This window comes from Chiloscyllium plagiosum, chromosome 35 (assembly GCF_004010195.1).
Source record: "Chiloscyllium plagiosum isolate BGI_BamShark_2017 chromosome 35, ASM401019v2, whole genome shotgun sequence".
NCBI lineage: Eukaryota > Metazoa > Chordata > Chondrichthyes > Orectolobiformes > Hemiscylliidae > Chiloscyllium > Chiloscyllium plagiosum.
In genome coordinates, this window is record NC_057744.1 from 39510572 (window position 1) to 39530624 (window position 20053).

Here is a 20053-nt window from a genome sequence, read left to right on the forward strand (position 1 = left end):
GTGACAATAAAACAGGTAACTGTGGACCAGCTAGCTTAATAGCTGATATTGGCAAAATGTTATGAGTCCGAAAGACGTTTATAAAATAATGAGAGATACAGATAGAGTTGGTGGTAGTTATCTTTTCCCCAAAATGGGGAATTTCAAGACGAGACAGCACAATTTTAAGGTGAGACATGAGGCAAGTCTTCTGACATAGAAGGTGGTTCGCATGTGAAATGAATTTGAGGAAGTGATGGATACAGGTACAATTACAATGTTTAAAAGACATTTGGATGGATACATTAATAGGAAAAGTTTAGATTAGATTCCCTACAGTGTGGAAACAGGCCCTTCAGCCCAACGAGTCCACACTTACCCTCTGAAGAGTAACCCACCCAGATCCATTTCCCTCTGACTAATGCAGCTAACATTATGGGCAATTTAGGATGGCCAATTCACCTGACTTGCACATCTTTGGACTGTGGGTGGAAACCGGATCACCCGAAGGAAACCCACGCAGACATGGGGAGAATGTGCAAACTCCACACAGTCGCCCGAGGCTGGAATCAAACCTGGGACCCTGGTGCTGTGAGGCAGCAGTACTAACCACTGAGCCACTGTGTCGCCCCAGGGATGTGGGCTAGGAGCAGGCATGTGGAACTAGTTTAGTTTGGGATTATGTTTGGCATGGTCTGATTGGACCAAAGTGTCTGTTTCTGTGCTGTTATGATGCTATGACTCTATAAGAAAGGACATAATAGCAGATAATTTAAAATTACAATATCTGGCGATGCACAGTCAACATGGCTTCATGAAGAAGGAGGGAAATCATGCCTAACAAATTTATTAAGAGTTCTTTGAGGAGCTAATAAGCAGGATAGATAAAGAAGAACCGTAGGTGTAATATGTTGGATTTCCAAAAGGCATTTGATAAGATACCATACAAAGAGCTCACAGTTTTGGGGGTAGGATATTTGCACAGAGAATTGGCTAACTAAAAGAAGACAAACAGTTAGGATAAAGAGCACATTTTCAACTTAGTGAGCTGTTACTAGTGGACTGCCACAAGGATCAGTGCTGGGGACACAGTTATTTGCATTACATGTTAATGACTTGGATGCAGAAAGTGAATGTCCTATCATCAGGTCTGCAGATGACATGAACAGAGATGAGAAAGCAAGTGAGAAGGATGATACAAATAAGCTACAGGGGAATATAGACAGGATAGTCAGGTGGTCTAAAAATTTGGCAGAAGGAATATAATATGGGAAATGTGAGATTATACATTTTGGTAGGAAGACAAAAGAAGCCGATACTTTAACTGAGAAGGACAGCAGAATGCTGCAGCACCGAGGGATTAGGGGGTCTTCATGTACAAAATTACAAAAAAAAACATAGCTGGTTTGTCAATGGAGTCATAAACCCATGACCTATTGCATTAGCTGGAATTGACTGATCTGAAGTACTTCCCTAACAGATCAGCAACACACATACACGGTTCACCACATTCCCCTTGCCAGCATGATGGCAGTGCAACATGGAGATGTAGCCTACTATCCTCAGAGGAAATTTTGAATCAATTGAAAGGGAGTACCGACACAACAAGTTTCTGCTAATTTTTTTTGTCTGTTTCGTGCCTAGGCAATCTTTGGTGTATGGTTGAGGAAAGTTGCAACTTTGATATGCAATATCCTCTAAGATCTCAACTTGAATAAAGTTTAATTGCAATTATACATCAGAAGTGACACTCAGAAGACTACCTCATGCAGCCAATAACTAAATTAAATCCTGACAAGCTCAAAATTCAAGAATTTGGTAGTTCCACAAGTTTCCAAATATGGTATAAAATAGTAATCAGATCAGTTCTGAATGATCACATGACCTGAAATGTTAACGCTGATTTCTCTCCACAGATCCTGCCAAATCTGCTGAAATTTTCCAGCAATTTCTGTTTTTGATGCTGAAATGTTGATTCTTCACTACTTAGCTTCCTTATAACATCTCCTTAGATAATGGCCTGCCTGCTATTTTACTGCAACGGATTAAATAAGCCCCTATCTCTCACTGCACAGTCCCATGGGAAGATGGCTATTGAATGGCAAAAGCAGAAATTCACCTTGTGCTACAAATAGTGGGGTACTGCATGGCAATAGACACACCACTGAAAGTAGCTGGCCAACTCTATGTTTTTCAGATAGAGAACACTGCATCATATACAGAAACCTGGATTCAGACATTTGTTTGACTAACCTTCTGGAGCACATTTGGAAAGACCATGTTTGGAATACAATACTCCATAACAATTTGAAAAACTGGCAACTAAATGTTTTCAGTATGTTGATATTGCCAAGCTAATGGCCAAAGAACACAAGAGAAATTTAGAACACCATTCCATGGAGCAAAGACATTATGTACCTTCCTCCGGCAATCGGCTTTCTCCTGACTATTGTCTTTCAGCCAAATGGCCCAAAATCTAATGATTCTGTTAGGTGTTCTACCTGTGGAGGCACATTAGCTGAATATTTAAGTCTGGCCTGAGGACCAATTTCTTTGCTCGGTCTGATTGATTCCATTTACCACAATAAAAATAGTTTAATTGACTGCCCCTCTTCCTGGCCCAGGTGTCCCTGGAGAAGAAGCATGTGGTGTCTACCAATACCCTCTAGGTTTTCACAGAGAGGTGGGCACCGTGGTGAGTAGAGTGTTTTATTTCCCCCTTGAATTCGATTTCGATTTAATCCTTATCCCCCCTTCACTTTTTGATCACTTGGGCATTGCCCTTTAATGAGAAGGGCACTGTGTTGTCACTGGCTACCCTGGTGTTTCCTTTCCTCCTGGTGGTGGAAATTGAAAAAAGATTCACCTGTTGTCTTTCACTGTGTCTCACACCTGCACACATACAACATGGGTGCTGGGGAAAATGTAAGCATTACAGCAGTTTGGCGGTAGTGTGGGGGTAAAGAGGAGGAATAAAATATATAACCAGGATAAGCCAGAAAGCGCATTGGGTGGAGTGAGAGCCAGAAGGGTGTAGAGGCAGGCTGCCTTGCGGCCAGAAGATGGGAGAGACGTGGTTTGCTGGGTTGCCAGTGGTGTCTGTATTCCATGCACTGTTTTGTTGTTCGGTTGATTGGACTGTCTTGTATGAGTGTGTGTTACTGTTTCCTTTGCGATAAGGTGGGATTTGAGGTGTGTCTTCCCTGTGAATTGGTTGTACGTTGGGGTTTGAGGATTCATCTAGCAGTCCCTTTCCCCTGTAAATTGGTATTTCTTGAAAAGAAAAAAAGTTTAATGTGGGCGGCACGGTGGCACAGTGGTTAGCACTGCTGCCTCGCAGCGCCAGAGACCCGGGTTCAATTCCCGACTCAGGCGACTGACTGTGTGGAGTTTGCACGTTCTCCCAAATTGCCCGTAGTGTTAGGTAAGGGGTAAATGTAGGGGTATGGGTGGGTTTCGCTTCGGCGGGTCGGTGTGGACTTGTTGGGCCGAAGGGCCTGTTTCCACACTGTAATCTAATCTAAAAAAAAAACTAGAAGTTTAATTGGCTGCCCCTCTTCCATGGTTACATTCAGACCCAGGTGTCCCTGGAGAAGGAGCATGTGGTGTCTACCAATACCCTCTAGGTTTTCAGAGAGAGGTGGGCACCGTGGTGTCTGGAGTGTTTTATCTCTCCCATCAATTCTATTTCGATTTATTCCCTATCCCCCCCCCTTCACTGATTGATCATTTGAGCATTGCCCTTTGATGAGAAAGGCACTGCTTGTCACTGACCACTTGAGTGTTTCTTTGTTCCTGGTGGTGGAATATGAATAAAGGCTTGAAAAAGATAAATAAATAGATAAACAAATTATGAAATAAATAAACAAATAAATAAAGCTTTTTTAAAAGTTCTAGTCTATCATGTAGGACAAACCCGACATGAGATGCCCCTTCAGACTCATGGGGTGTACCAACTATTTCTGGCATCTGCTACAATAACTAAACCACTGAAACCCTGAAACTTGGCAGTGAGCGACACAGCAATACCTCTGGTACAAGATGTCCCACTGACACATTGTGCCAATATTGCTAAATAATGTTCAACTATTTGTACTCTCCATACTCTTCAACCAATTGTGTTAACTTATGCCAACACAATCCTGATGTCATCGATACACCATGGACTCTCTCTCTGATTATGATGAATTCAAGGTAGTAAGGTTGGTCATAAGCCCAAGTCCAAACAGCAGGTCTGAACCTTTCAAAACATGGCCCCTTTTAAAGCCACAGGATAAAATTAAAACTGTAACAACTCCAACTTCCCTTAAAGACAGAAGACAAAAGCTCACAATAAATTATACACATCTTTAAACAGACAGTTACAGAAAATGTTAATCTTATTTTCACACTATAATCCCTCAGTATGTACAATTACAAAATGGAAAGTTGACAGGAGATGGCAGTGTTGCAAACATTCAAGGACACTTTTAATCTTAGTCCTAAAGATGCCTGAAGGATACAAATGAGACTCTGGGTGCTGTTGAACATGGAAACACCAGAGAAGAAGCCCAGCAGCTCAATTAGAAACATGCCCAGAGTCACTGACAGTGCCACAATTAATCTGTAACAAAGCAAAGAATGACAATCAGCAAATATGATTATGAAATATTCAGGGGAAAACAATAAATTATTTTGTACATGTTTCTGTAGAAAAAATGGAATAAGATATGCAAAATGCATAACACCAGGAAAACATAGAAAAGGGAAAACATTCTGCAAAACCTCAAATTACACTATATTGGATTTCAATATAGTCTTTTATTAAAACCTAAAAATTAAAGCTAAAAAAAATTGTCTGTGATTTAGAATTATTCCCTGTCCAAACCAAGATTCAATGATGTGATCGTGTGATATGGCAGAGAATATAATCCGTGTTTACCCAATTTTGTCATATCTCAGTTCAATCATTCTCCAAATCGCCCTTTTGAACAATCACTAGAACTTCAAAGGCCATATAACCTCTAAATTGAGATGTCAAAAGTGAACGTATTAAGCAGATGCTACTTCGGTTATACAAAGATGGCAACGAAACAGACTACCAATAGGAGGTGGACAACCTGAAAATATGGTGTACTGAGAACAACCTAGCTCTCAATGCCGGTCAAACCAAGGAACTCACTATTGACTTTTGGCGGGATGTTACTCATGTCCACCTACACATTAACAGCATAGAGGTGGAACGAGTGGAGAGTCATCCTGGGAGCGGTCATCCACAACAACCTTTCTTGGACTCTTCATGTGGACGCACTGGTTACAAAGGCCCAACAATGTCTCTTCTTCCTCAGGCAGCTGATAAAATTTGGCATGACAGCAAATACCCTTGCCAATGTTTGTAGGTATGCCATCAAGAGCATTCTGTCTGGATGTATTACCACCTGGTCCAGCAACTGTATCATTCAAGATCGGAGATGTTTACAGATAGTGGTGAACTTGGCCTGGACAATCACAAAGGCCAATCTCCCATCTAGAGTGTACATCTACTAGGCTGCCAACATTCTCAAAGATCCATCCCAGTGCTTTTCTACAACCTCTACCATTGGGGAGAAGGTACAGAAGCCTGAACACACGCACCAGCCGGTTTCGAAACAGTTTCTACCCAATTGTTGTTAGAGTACCGAATGGACTCTCAAACTCTTGAGCATCTGCCTGTACCTGTGTTTTGGATTTTGATGCTGTTTACTTATTATTTAATTATTTATGCTATTTATCTGCCTGTATTGTTCACAAGACAAAGCTTTTCACTGTGCCTCTGTAAATAGGACAATAAATTCAGTTAAATTCAATTCATTAAACATGGCACACGTGGAGCCAATGAGACAGGGATGTCACCTACCATCTTGATCAGGTGCTGCTTGGGTCACTCTCTGGGTGTGATTCTCAAACAGTTGATTTGCACACTGTTTATTCAAATGAGAGACTGAAAAGTCAGTTTTGGAAACTAAGGTTGACCAGTAACCTTATTATCCAAAATGTGTCACATTTTTAAGTCATCTCAATGTGAATCCCTGAAGATCAAGAGTTCCTCCTAACTCATTAGAAGCACAAGTGGATGATGCTTGACCGCTCCCGGGCTCTCAAAGCCAGTATCTAAGCAGTACCCATTGCAAGTTTTGAACTGATTCTGCGAATACAAATGGTAGACAGCACTGAGTAGTATCATCTGAGTTGCAGGACCAATTTGTCATAGTTTTCTGCCAGTCTATTTGTGCAGATGTACCATACTCAAAATCACGTTACAACTGGATTCATTTGATTGAGAGTCATAGTCATGGCATTGAATCCTGACAGAAACAAAAACAGAAATAGCTACAGAAACTCAGCAGGTTTGGCAGCTTATGTAGAGACAAAACAGTCAATGCTTCACATCCAGTGACCCTTCTTCAGAAGTGATTCTAGCAAGGAAAGGGTTAAGTCAGGAAGGGGATGGAGTTAACCAATAGACGGACATAGAGCCCAGAGGAAGAACAGTAATTAACCAGACAAATAATGGATAAATGCGAGCCGAGAGAAAGAAAAGCTGTAAATAGGAACCATTAGTGGGTGAAAATCGCTTGGCTGTAGAGAATGCAACACATGTGACAACAAGGCTTGATGTGTGGGATTGGGGAAAGAACATGGAAGAAAGTGCTCAGGTCCTAAAATTGTTGAACCCGATAGAGACTCTGCAGCCTTCAGAACTCTAAGTGGATAATGAGATGCTGTTTGTTCAACTTGAGCTGAGCTTTACTGGAGTCCTGCAGCAAACCCAAGACCGAAATGTTGTCCAGAGAACATGGTGAAGTGTTGAAGTGGCAGGAAATCAAAAGCTCTAGATAATTTTTGCAGAGAACACAGATGTTCCGCAAAGCAGTCGCTCAGTCTGTCTATACATCCTCACATCCCATTTCCTGTAAAGAGTCTATTCCATTCTGCCAGATTCTAGGTCTTCGTCACATCTTTTCTGATGATGCCATTTTCCATACTCAGGGACCTAAGAAATTTCCTCCTTTTTCCTCAAACAAGGATTCCCTGCTACTCTAGTTGATAGTGCCCTGAGTAGTGTCCAGGGTCCTCTGGTCCTCACTTTCCACTATACCAGCATTCACATTCAAAGCGCAAAGAAAATTACAGCACAGGAACAGGCCCTTCAGCCCTCTAAGCCTGCGCCGATCCAAATCCTCTATCTAAACCTGCCGCCTATTTTCTAAAGATCTGTATCCCTTTGCTCCCTGCCCATTCATGTGTCTGTCTAGATGCATATTAAATGACGCTATCGTTCCCGCCTGTACCACCTCCACTGGCAACACATTCCAGACCCACACCAGCCTCTGCATAAACAACTTTCCACACATATCTCCCTTAAACTTTTCCCCTCTCACTTTGAACTCGTGACCCCTAGTAATATGGTTCCGCATGCCAGGAAAAAGCTTCTTGCTATCCACCCTGTTGATACCTCTCATGATTTTGTAGACCTCAATCAGGTCCCCCCTCAACCTTCGTCTTTCTAATGAAAATAATCCTATTCAACCTCTCTTCATAGCTAGCGCCCTCCGTACCAGGCAACATCCTGGAGAACCCTCTGCACCCTCTCCAAAGCTTCCACACCCTTTCGGTAAAGCCCACGATGTTGTGCGGAGGATTCTCTCTAATCTAGAATAAAATAACCTAACCTACGCATCCCTCACTTCATTGCTGTCCATGTGCATGTCCAGCAGTCGCTTAAATGTCCCTAATAACTCTGCTTCCACCACCACCGCTGGCAAAGCATTCCATGCATTCACAACTCTCTGTGTAAAGAACCTACCTCTGACATCTCCTCTATGCCTTAGATAGAACATAGAACAATACAGCACAGAACAGGCCCTTCGGCCCACGATGTTGTGCCAAACATTTGTCCTAGCTTAAGCACCCATCCATGTACCTATCCAATTGCCGCTTAAAGGTCACCAAAGATTCTGACTCTACCACTCCCACAGGCAGCGCATTCCATGCCCCCACCACTCTCTGGGTAAAGAACCCACCCCTGACATCTTCCTTATACCTTCCACCCTTCACCTTAAATTTATGTCCCCTTGTAACACTCTGTTGCACCCGGGGAAAAAGTTTCTGACTGTCTACGCTATTTATTCCTCTGATCATCTTATAAACCTCTATCAAGTCACCCCTCATCCTTCGCCGTTCCAACGAGAAAAGTTCCACTCTCAACCTATCCTCGTACGACCTATTCTCCATTCCAGGCAACATCCTGGTAAATCTTCTCTGCACCCTCTCCAAAGCTTCCACACCTTTCCTAAAGTGAGGGTATTCCGCATTCTTATTTGTCTTTCCAAAATGGACAACCTCACACTTGGCAGGGTTGAACTCCATCTGCCACTCCTCAGCCCAGCTCTGCATCATATCGAAGTCTCTTTGCAGCCGACAACAGCCCTCTTCACTATTCACAACTCCACCAATCTTCGTATCATCTGCAAATTTACTGACCCACCCTTCGACTCCCTTCGCCTTCCTCCTAATATCTTGAAATGATGACCCCTCGTGCCAGTCAATCCTGCCCTGGCGAAAAAGTCTCTGGCTATTGACTCTATTCAAGCCTCTCATTACCTTGTACATCTCGATCAGGTCACCTCTTTTCCTCCTTCTCTCCAGAGAGAAAAGTTCGAGCTTAGACAACCTCTCTTCGTAAGACAAGTCCTCCAGTCCAGGCAGCATCTTGGTAAACCTACATTGCACCCTCTCCAAATCCTCCGTATCTTTCTTATAATAGGGTGAACAGAACTGGACTCAATATTCCAAGTGTGGTCTTGGCCAAACCAAAGTCCTAAGGATCATAATCAGCTATTTCCACCACCTCCAGAAAGATGCCACCACCAGACATTTTCCCGTTCCCTCCTTTGTCAGCCTTCCACAAGGACTGTTCCCTATGGGACACACTAACATCCCCATATCCCTACATCACCTTCCCATGCAATCAAAGAAGGTTGTTTACTGCCAGTTTACTTCCCGTCCCTTCATGATTCAAGACTCCAGATGCATCTTTCAGGTGAAGCAGCGATTTATCTGCACTTTACTCAATTTAGTTTACTTATGTGTTTGCTGCTCACAAATGTCGCCTACTCCACACGAATTGGGGGGAGGGTAGAAATGCAGAGTGAGCAACGAACTTGGGGAAAATCTACAGTCTGATGGTAAAAACGATCACCCAGCCCCAACTCTCTTCTCCAGCATGTGCACCAAATATTTCTTAGCTACAAATCAGTTCTGAAGAAGGGACACTGAATCCTTTTGAGGTATTCTTCGGAGATATTCCGAAGATAACTATTGACTTGGATGGAGAGCCTGTTCACAGAAAATTGGAATAATGGGTCCTTTTCAGAGTAACAGGTTGGGTGACGGGATACTGCAGGGTTCAGTGTGGATTCCTCAGTTGTTCACAATGTACGGTAACGATTTGGACAAAGGAATTGAATGCCATATCTCCATATTTGCAGATGACACCAAGCTGGGTGGAAGTGTGCATTGTGAGGAGGATGCTAAGAGGCTGCAGGGTGACTTGGAAAGACTGGCTGAGTGGGCAAATACAACATGGATAAATTTAGGTTATCCACTCAGGTGGAATAAACTGGAAGGCAGATTATCATCGGAGTGGTAGCAGTTTAGGAAAAGCTGAGGTGCAACAAGACCTGGTTGTCATAATGGAACAGTTGCTGAATGTTGGCGTGCAGGTCCAGAAAGCATTGAGGAAAGCTAATGGCATGCTGACCTTCATTGTGAGGGGATTTGAGTAAAGATGCTTTGCAGCCTTGGTGAGGTCACACCTAGAGTACTGTGTGCAGTTTTGGTCTCCTAGTAATAGAGGGAAATTTTTAAACTCTGTATGCAAATGTATTGCTGTTCAGTTGCATATTTGTACAAAATAAACAATTTGGTTTACAAGTGTCTCCAGAGACGTAGTTGCAGAGGGTTCTAGGAAAATTTACTTTCTGGACTAAATACTTGAGTGAATCTCAGTTGAAATAAGCATCAGTTCCTCAACATGCTTGAAACCTAAGAGAAACCATGCAGGGTTGAAGAGAGATCCCTCAGAACACTAGCCATTTGTTACAACATTGGACCAGTCTGGCGAACATGGAAACAGGCAAGACAAAATGCAGAACATCAGAACTATTTTCCTAATCAACCTAGTTAGAGGAGGTTATTATACACTGCTGAAGCATGTGGGACTTGAATCCGGGTCTCTCAATTCAGGGGTAGAGATATTACCACTGCATCGCAAGAAAATATCAGATTGGAAAAATGCACACAAGGAATGCATGAGCTTACAGTACCCATTAGACATCAATGAATTTTCATTGTGGCTCCAAGCTATAAGTGGCTTGAACAATCACTGATTCAGACAGAGAGCAGACATTAAATATACAAGTCTTTCATAATTATAGCAAAAAACACTGGGGTAGATGGCAGTTCTGCATGCATTGCTCAACATTTTGAAATTCACAGGTATTAACAAATCAGGCAGTTGGCCACTGACTTATTTCACACACACAGTGTAAAGTAATTAGATCAGGTTCCCTACAGTATGGAAACAGGCATTTGGCCCTACAAGTCTACACTGGCCCTCCAAACAGTAACCCACCCATTCGCCTACTCTATATTTTCACCTGACTAATGCACTTATGGGTAATTTAGCATGGCCAATTCATCCGACCTGCACATCTTAATGGGTGGCACGGTGGCACAGTGGTTAGCACTGCTTCCTCACAGCGCCAGAGACCCGGGTTCAATTCCCGCCTCAGGCGGCTGACTGTGTGGAGTTTGCACGTTCTCCCCGTGTCTACGTGGGTTTCCTCCGGGTGCTCCGGTTTCCTCTCACAGTCACAAAGATGTGCAGGTCAGGTGAATTGGCCATGCTAAATTGCCCATAGTGTTAAGTAGGGGGTAAATGTAGGGGTCTGGGTGAGTTGTGCTTCGGCGGGTCAGTGTGGACTTGTTGGGCCGAAGGGCCTGTTTCCACACTGTAAGTAATCTAATCTAATCTTAAAAAAAAAGTAATCTGTAAGTAATCTAATCTAATCTTCGGATTGTGGGAGGAAACCGGAGCACCCAGAGGAAACCCACACAGACACAGAGAATGAGGCGGGAATTGAACCCAGGTCCCTGGCACTGTGAGGCAGCAGTGCTAACCACTGAGCCACCATGCTGCTCCTGTCCATCTGAATCAGTGGTTATTCAAGCCACTAAATGTGCTGGATATTGCTATTGAATGGTGCATAGTGACAGTAAGAGATTTCTCATCGGTGTTAAGATACTTACTCTGTATCACGGTTTTGATATTGGAGAGATGTGTGGGTGGGTGGAAGACTGGCCAAAACATTGTTCTCCTGCAAAAGAGATGGAAGAAATACCATAGAGAAAGGACTCATAGAACATTACAGTGCAGGACAGGCCCATCGGCCCTCTCCTTACAAAAAATACTTCCCCATACTTGCAGCAGCCACTTTCGCTAATGGTCCTTTCTGCTCAAGTTCTGTCTGCTGCTTTAAATCTGCCACCATCATCCTTCTCCTCAAAAAGATCTAATCCTGGATCCCAGCCATCATTGTAAACCATCACCTCCAACATCCTTTTCTGCTCCAACGTTAACCATTAATTGCCATTTCCATCTTTCCCAGAGCTTGTTATTGGAATCACTCCATTCAGGTTTTTGCCCAGGCCACAATTCTGAAAGGGATTTAACAAAAGTCAAATGATATCCAATATGACTGGAACAAAGGTGATATTTTCCTTCATGTCCTTTTTAATCTGTTGGCAGCCTTTGACATAGTTGACCACGCCATCCCACTCTAACAACTCACGCACTACCCAGTCAGATGGGATTGCATTATCATTCTCTTCCTGCTCCCACAGTCACCTCTGCTGTTGGCCAGTGTTTCCTTGTCTCCTCCTATTAGTTATCTGCATGCTGTCTCTCACCAATACTAACCTCACCACCACCTTTTTTTAATCTTCTACTATTGCTAAATATCAGACTGTTTTCAATAAATGGTTGAGCATAACTTTATTTCCTTATTAAAGACTGACACTGTCATTTTGGTTCCTGCTACAAATTTAATTTCTCAGCTCAATTGATATCTCTGGTAACTATACAAGGTTGAATCAATGTATTCACAAACTGGACATCACTTGCATAGTCATTAAGACTATCTTCTTCCTATTGCAATAACATCACTCGATTCTACAATTCCCTTACCTCAAATGCTGCTGAAACCTTATTCAAACCTATATATCTCTGGATTTGACAACTGTGATGACATGGTGGCTTTAAGGGGTTATTTTGTCCCTTTTTTTTAAAAAAAAAAGAGCTGATTTAAGACAGAGGTGACAAATTGTCCAGTTGAACAGCCCATAAAGGTAAATAGCCTGGTTTTTTTGGGGAAGTTGGAACAATGGAAGCAGGGTGTGGTCAAACTCCTATAGACCCAGGATCTGTCATCTTTTAGCTTTTCAGTAGCAAAAGCTGTTTGGTTTGTGAAAAGCTGCCACATCTCTCTTTACTACAGCTGAAAGCTGGAGTTCTCTCTTTCTCTCAGACTTGCCCTTTAATGTTTTTTTCTCCTGGATTGGAGAACTGCCTGTGAGACAATCTATTTTCTGATTTGCCTTTTGCCAAGGGTGTGTTCATGGATGTCGCTATATTGGAACAGTTAATTAGTAATAGTTACTGTATCTATTATTTGGTTAAATTTTCCAGTAGAGTTAAGGTATTCCAATTTCTTTTTTCTTTTACTGTATTTTAACAATGGTGGATGAATAATTTGTATTTTGCTTTAAGTCCAGTAGGCTAACCAATCCACCTGCATCTGGAACAGAACTCTAGATATTTACTTTTAAAATTAAGTAAAGGTTTGCATCTAGAATATCTTCTGAATATTTTGACAAGGTTGGTCTGGCCAATAACAATTCTAACACACTCCTGTGGCTGATTATTTTGGCCTTCATAAATTTGATGTCATCCAAAATTTTGCTCCCACACTAAATATCGTTCACCCAACACCAGTATGGACACTGGTCTGTGCTGACTGCTGGCTGAACAGCAGCTCAACTTTAAAACTTACATATTTGTTTTAAAGTCCCTCAAGGGTACTGTCGCTCTCTATTTCAGTAAGCCCCTGCAGGTTTGCTATCTTCTGAGTTAAAAGTGAAGTCACAGGTAGACAGGGCAGTGAAGAAGGCTTTTGGCACACTGGCCTTCATTAGTTAGGGCACTGAGTATAGAATGTGGGAAGTTATGTTGCAGTTGTACAGAATGTTGGTGAGGCTGACTTGGGAGTTCACAGGCACCTCTATTATCCAAAGAACACAGGCGGGAAGTATTTCATTCGGTTAATCGAATGCCAGATAACATAGTCTAGCCAAACATCAGTACCTTGTAATGTTGCCAGATGTGGGGCAATATACAGGTCCCGCCTTCCCCATGACATGGCCACAAAACAGACAATACAAAATGTCTGCACTTATCCAATAAGCCTACTCACAATGCCTCAAATTGGCGAAACCAGCCACCCCAGACATCATACATACTTCAGGACATAACTCATCCAGCCCCAGACGAAGAGAATATACTTCTTCAGATAAACTGATAATGCGCCTCCCTGGGCTCAGCTGCTCCCATTAGGAGTCAAGCCTTCACAAAGGGTACCCAGACAAAGAGGCACCAAAGGTACTTCGCTTGCCCCCTCAACAGTACAAACTCCAGGATGAAATCCACTAACACCTACTCCAGCCAAGGATCGGAATCTCCTGAGTAAATTAAGAAACTCATTGTTAGACACCAGGCACTTGAATCTCTTCAATTAATGAAGTTTATTTCTCTTTTTGGTAGAATTCACACCATTGTCTCATAATTCACACTTTATTGTTTTAAGGGTATAAAACTGCACTGTATTCTCTGTTCGGGAAAGAAGCTGTGGTTCCTTCTGAGCAGCTTGTCAGTGGCTGTTTCAGTGGAGTCAAGTCTCTTCCACAATATCGGTGTTTATTAAATAAATCCTTGTCAGTTCTCAGTCCAATCTGTGGGTTTGTGATCTCTGATTAATTGGGCTAAATTCTCCGTCACCGGATAATCCAATATTGGGATAATCGCGGTTCCTCCATATTGTGTTCAGTTTTGGTCACCTTACTATAGGAAGGATGTTATTAAACTGGAAAGAGTGCAGAAGAAATATACAAGAATGTTCCCAGGAGTCAAGGGACTGTGTTATAAGGAGAGGTTGGACAAGCTATGACTTTTTTCCTTGAGGAGCGCAGGAGATTGAGGGGGGATCTTATAGAAGTGCATAAGATCATGAGTGACATGAATAGGGTCTTGAACATGAGTTTAAGGTTAGGGGGAAAGAATAACTGGGAACCTGAGGGGCAACTTTTTTTTTTAAAACAGAGAGTAATACATGTATGGAATGAACTGCCAACAGAAGTAGTTGAGGCAGGTACATTAACAATATTTAAAAGGCATTTGAATAAATATGCGGGCAGGAAAGGTTTAGAAGGATATGGGCCAAGTGCAGGCAAATGGGGTTCGCGTGGATGGACATTTTGGTCGGCATGGACCAGTTTGGGCCGAAGGGCCTGTTTCCACGCTTAGGACTCTATGACCCATGCTCATCTCATGCTGGTCTCACGCATTTCCAATTTTAATTACTTTATCGCTGGAAATCATCCCTCAACTTTACCACCTCTTTATCCCTCATTCTTCCTTTCAAACACTCCTTAAAACCCACCTCAAAACTTAAGTCATTCACTAAGCATTTTGTGCTCTGGACTAATATTGTCTTCTATGACTCGGTGTCTAATTTTGCTACATAAAACTGTCGTGAAGTGTTTTTGGGTCTCCTATTAGGTCAAAGTGTACAATGTATAACTGATTGCTGGATCCAGATCTTTAGACCTACACAGGACATTGTTGTTGCAGGTTAATCAACTTTCACTGCCTTATCAGTATTCCTCTGAAGGTCCTTCTGGCCCCCAGTGGACTCTGTCTCATGCATTAAATCCACCAATCCTGCAGAGATCGACAGAGCTTCAACTCTGCCATGTGTAATTGTCAGATCTAAGTAATTTGCATAATGCATTCCCGTTTCTGGATGTAGGTTTGCTCGCTGAGCTGGAAGGTTCATTTTCAGTCGTCTTGTTACCATACTAGGTAACATCATCTAGGTAACAGTGCTCCGGATGAAGCACTGGTGGCATGGTCCGCTTTGTATTCAGATGCTTAGGTTTCCTTGGTTTGGTGACATCATTTCCTGTGCTGATGTCATTTCCTGTTCTTTTCCTCAGGGAGTGGTAAATGCTCAAAAACTTCAGAAATCTGGAGAAATAAATAAGACCGACTTCCAAGAAATGAAACCAAACGGATCCAACACACTACGCTTCTACAAGTCATGCAAAATTCACAAACGAGGAATCCCTCCTCAGACTCATAGTTTCACTACTTGGAACACGAACTTACAGGCTGGCCAAGGACAAAAACACCTAGTTGAAGACTCACACCATTCCATCCACCACTCCAGGCCAAAGATACCTAGATAGAAGAGGATGAAATAATGGTCTCTTTTGATGTAACAGCCCTGTTCACATCCACCAACATCAACCTGGCCAAGGGAACACTGACTACATTATTAGAACCAAAGGCACATGCACCAAACACTACCAACGTCATCAGCATAGATAATATCATCAAGCTAGTGGACCTATGCCTTACCACCCACTTCACCTTCAACAACAAAAACTACAAACCAATGGAACACGCATGGGATCGCTGATATCAGGGTTCTTAGCAGAGGCAATAATTCAGAGACTCGAACAAACAGCCCTGCCAACCATTCAGCTCAAACTTTGGGTCCACTATGTGGATGACACCTTTGTTCTCACTAAACGAAACAAATTACAGGAAACCTTCAAGACCCTTACTGGCATAAAATTCACTAAAGAGGAGGAAAGCAACAACAACTGCCATTCCTAGATGTCACAGTAGAGCGAACAACCAATGGGGAACTTCAAACCAGTGTCTACAGGAAAACAACACATACTGACCAAATACTGAACGACAGAAGCAATCATCCCAACGAAGCTGCATTAGAACATTATTTCAATGAACCACCACACACTACAGCACAGAGGAACTACGCTGAGCAGAGGAAAATCACCTATACAGTGTATTCAAAAAGAACGGGTACCCAATGAACACAGTCCGTCGACTTCTCAGCAACAAACCCCAACAAGCAGACAAAACACATCCAGAAACCCTAGCCACTCTCCCCTACATCAAATACATCTCGGGAATGACTGCCAGTCTACTCAGACCTCTTGGCATCATGGTAGCCCACAAACCCACTAACACACTTAGACAGCAGCTAATGAACTTGAAAGACCCTATACAGACAACAAACAAAACTAATGTCATTTACAAAATTCCTTGCAAGAACTGTAACAAACGCTACATTGGACAAACAAGCAGAAAACTATCCACCAGAATACATGAACATCAACGAGCCACAAAAGACATGACCCACTCACACTAGTATCCTTACATACAGATGAGGAAGGACATCATTTTGACTGGGACAACACATCCATCCTAGGACAAGCCAAATAGAGACATGCACGAGAATTCCTAGAAGTATGGCATTCCAACCGGAACTCTATCAAACACATTGACTTAGATCCCATTTACCACCCCTGAGTAAAAGAACAGGAAATGGTATCGCCATAGGAAATGATGTCACCACAGGAAATTATGTTGCCAACCCAAGAAAATCTAAGCCCATAAATAGAAAGCGGGCTATGCTACCAGTGCTTCATCCGGAGGCTCACTGATGATGTTACTTAGTAAGGTGATGAAGCGTCTGAAAACGAACCTTCCAGCTCAGTGAGCAAACCTACATCCAGAACCTCAACCTGAGCTACAAATCTTCTCAAAACTTGCTCTCATCCTCATGTTTAAATTGTTTATGGCCGCATCCCTTCCCATCTCAGTCATCTCTTCCAACTGGAACTGCATTTCATTAATTTTGGTGATGGGTTTAAAAAGTTGCAGGAAGAGAAGGAGAGAAAATTGCTTGTCCTATGTATCTGCTCTTAGCTTCTCAGCCACACTTCTTACTCACCCTGGACCAAAAGATGTCAATAACAATGACTAAGTGAGCCATAAGTGTCAGAAACCGGGATGGTATCAGGCTGCTTGGTATCGGCATTGCCAATTCTGGATTGTCAGCTCAGAGGTTCAACCTGTGAAAGGGAAGATTGAGGAGGAGTGAGTTCCAGATTTCTACTACTACTAGTAGAAATTATGCTTACACAAAATGACTTCAATCATTCTGATAAATCTACACTGCACACCTTGTCAAGTGAATTTATTTTCCTTGGGTTTAGTGTCCAAAATTTTCTTGTATACCAAAGCACAACTTCCTCACTTTTGAAATCCAGTGAATTTCTGATTACTATGGCCTAGCTATTAATAAGTTGTGTAAATGTATAGGTACTTTGTCATTCAGAAAAAATGCCAATTTGCCTTCTCCTATCCAAAGTGGATCAAAATCATGGAAAATCATAAATCTGCATGGAAAATTCAAGTCAAGAGTTACACAAGCAAGGTTTCATAGATTCAGAACTAGCATGTCTGGATCAATGAGGAAGGTCAAAGAAGGCACATGTTTCTAGATGAACCAGGGCTCTTGATTCCACTTTTCTGGATGACCTTCCAGAATTTTCAAATCTAACTCAAAGCTGGGGTCTTGTCAGACGATTCCAGATGCTGGGTAAGTGTTCTTAGGCAGCATAAACTTGAAAGTATGACAATGCAGTGGTTATCCAATGTGTCATGGCTTTCAAAGGGTCCCAATGCATCTGCCAGGGCACATCCTGTCTGTAGTGACCTGAAGATCTGGGTCAATGATTTTGACATAGACCATGCAAGAAAAAAATTAAAGAAATCAGATATAAAGCAAAGCTTTGAATGTTTCAATGAAAAGAGTGTGGTAAGCAATTTTAGGAAAAGATTGGAAAAGGAGAAAAATTATCGAATTTCAGAATTAATTTATTTTGCCAAAGATACAGGTATGGCCAAATATGGTAGAGGCTATTGGTAACAAAAAGGGAAAAACAGTTAATATCCTAAATATAGATTGAAGATGGCAGGACACATTGGCATGGACTTGAGTTGTGCATAGGAAGTATGTGGAATCACAACACATATTTCCAATGGAAAATTCCTCTGCATCTAGAAACTTTTGAAAGGAAATTCAGGAATTATAGGCCCCCCTAACAGTAGCTAATACAGATAATAAATCAGGACACAATGAAGTCACGTAATTCCTTATTTAAACAGGAAACACTAAGAGGTACAAAAACCACTTTAACTCCTGGATAACTATTAAAATGACAGTTCAACTGCCCCAAACAACTGTTGCAAACCTCTGAAAAGTTCTCCAAATCAAGAAACTTTGATAGGTTCTGAATTAGCTGAATAATTATTCAGGGAATATAAAGTAATTAACATCTGCAGTAATTCTTGAGTAATCATAACATTGACTATCTTATTCATTGTTGACAGTATCTGCAACGACTTTACCAACACCCACACCCGAAATCCCCAAAAACTTTACTACTGACTACACATTCCTAACCAGCCCTGAGTTCCATGCCATACCTTCACCCACCTGACACTCCAACCCTTCTCCCATTGACACCTGGACTGCTTCACTCATCTACCACTCCACACCTCCGAATTCGTACCCCACCTTGCCTCACCCACTTGACACCCCACCCTTCCTCCATCTGACATCCTAACCCCTCACTGATCTGGCCCAATTCCTTCATTACCTACTCCCGACAACCCACCCCTCAGCCAAACTATTCCTGAGCTCAATCATTCCCTCATCACCTGTTGAATCTATCGGCGTACCCGTTAGCCTTCCTACCTTACCCACCATTAATCATTCCTAACTACATTTTCTCCGTGACTTTTCAATGCAGCTCTGAGTCATTTAAACATATCGACTCACTAAAATAGGACAGCTACTGCTGTAGAAAGGAGGCGTGCCTAGCTTCCGCCGATGATCCGACATTGGAGGATTCAACTGGATTGAAGCTCCACTGCACTTTTCGGAAACGTTGGTTATCAATGTCAGGCCCAGTAATGCGGACACTGGTAAAGACTGTCGCTGTTAGAGTAACAATCGGATGCTGACTGCTACTCTCGGAAGAATCGAGCCCGCCGCCGGCGCCGCTGCTTGTGCCCAACACAAAATGGCGACTGGTTGCCAGGGTAACCGTGACTCAACACACTGCAGCGCCAAAACAGGAGCATAAATAACATCATCCTCATTCCCCTATCCACTCCCCAGATTCCCCCTTTCAAGTATCTCACCACCTCCGCTTTAGATACTGTTGCCAGCAATTTAACTCTTTAAGCTTGCCGCGCTTTCTATTGGACTTTTTCTGCCTCGCGTTGCATTCTGGGAAGGTGACATTGAATGGTGAAAGTGGCGGCTGGGCCTAACTTTCTGAGCTTGGGGGGGGGATTGGAACAAATACCAAAAATTAAAATAACTCCTCAGTTCCCTCTGGTGTTGTAGATGATAACAAAAGCAAAGAAGAATTCGCACACAGTATTACAGAGTCACAAATTCACCACAATATAGGAGCAAATTACTGCAGACGTTGCAATCTATACTGAAAACAAAAAAAAGCTAAATATTATAGTGGGTCGGACAGCATCATGCAGAGAGCAAACTAAGATGACTCCATCGCTCTGATGAAGAGTCATTTCGACTCTAAACATGAGCTTGCTCTCTGTCCATGGATGCTGCTCAACACACTGAGATTATCATTTTTTTTTGTTTGCAGTCACAAACTTATCCAGTTATGAAGATATGTCCCTAGTCTCAACACATTGACTATGCTTTCTTTCCAAAGGTCCTACTAGACCTGAATATCTCCAGCAATTTCTGTTTTATCACATGCACTTCATTTTTTCAGCACAAAGTAGGCCAATTTGGCA

General features: G+C 42.4%; 1 protein-coding gene across 4 annotated transcripts in view; it reads right to left on the bottom strand.

Moving 5' to 3' along the window:
• tmem107l (transmembrane protein 107 like) overlaps positions 1 to 19471 on the bottom strand; it is a 35866-nt gene extending 16395 nt beyond the window's left edge. Inside the window, exons 1-4 of one of the 4 annotated variants that reach the window (XM_043676966.1) lie at positions 19056 to 19471; positions 17160 to 17280; positions 11311 to 11378; positions 4482 to 4582 (exon numbers count right to left, since the gene is read on the bottom strand). In XM_043676966.1, the coding sequence (XP_043532901.1) occupies positions 4482 to 4582; positions 11311 to 11378; positions 17160 to 17246 (256 nt within the window). In that variant the 5' untranslated portion in view covers positions 17247 to 17280; positions 19056 to 19471. The remainder of the gene's footprint in view (positions 1 to 4481; positions 4583 to 11310; positions 11379 to 17159; positions 17281 to 19055) is intronic. The other 3 variants (XM_043676968.1, XM_043676965.1, XM_043676969.1) reach the window with 3 other exon arrangements.
• Positions 19472 to 20053: the final 582 nt, after the last annotated feature.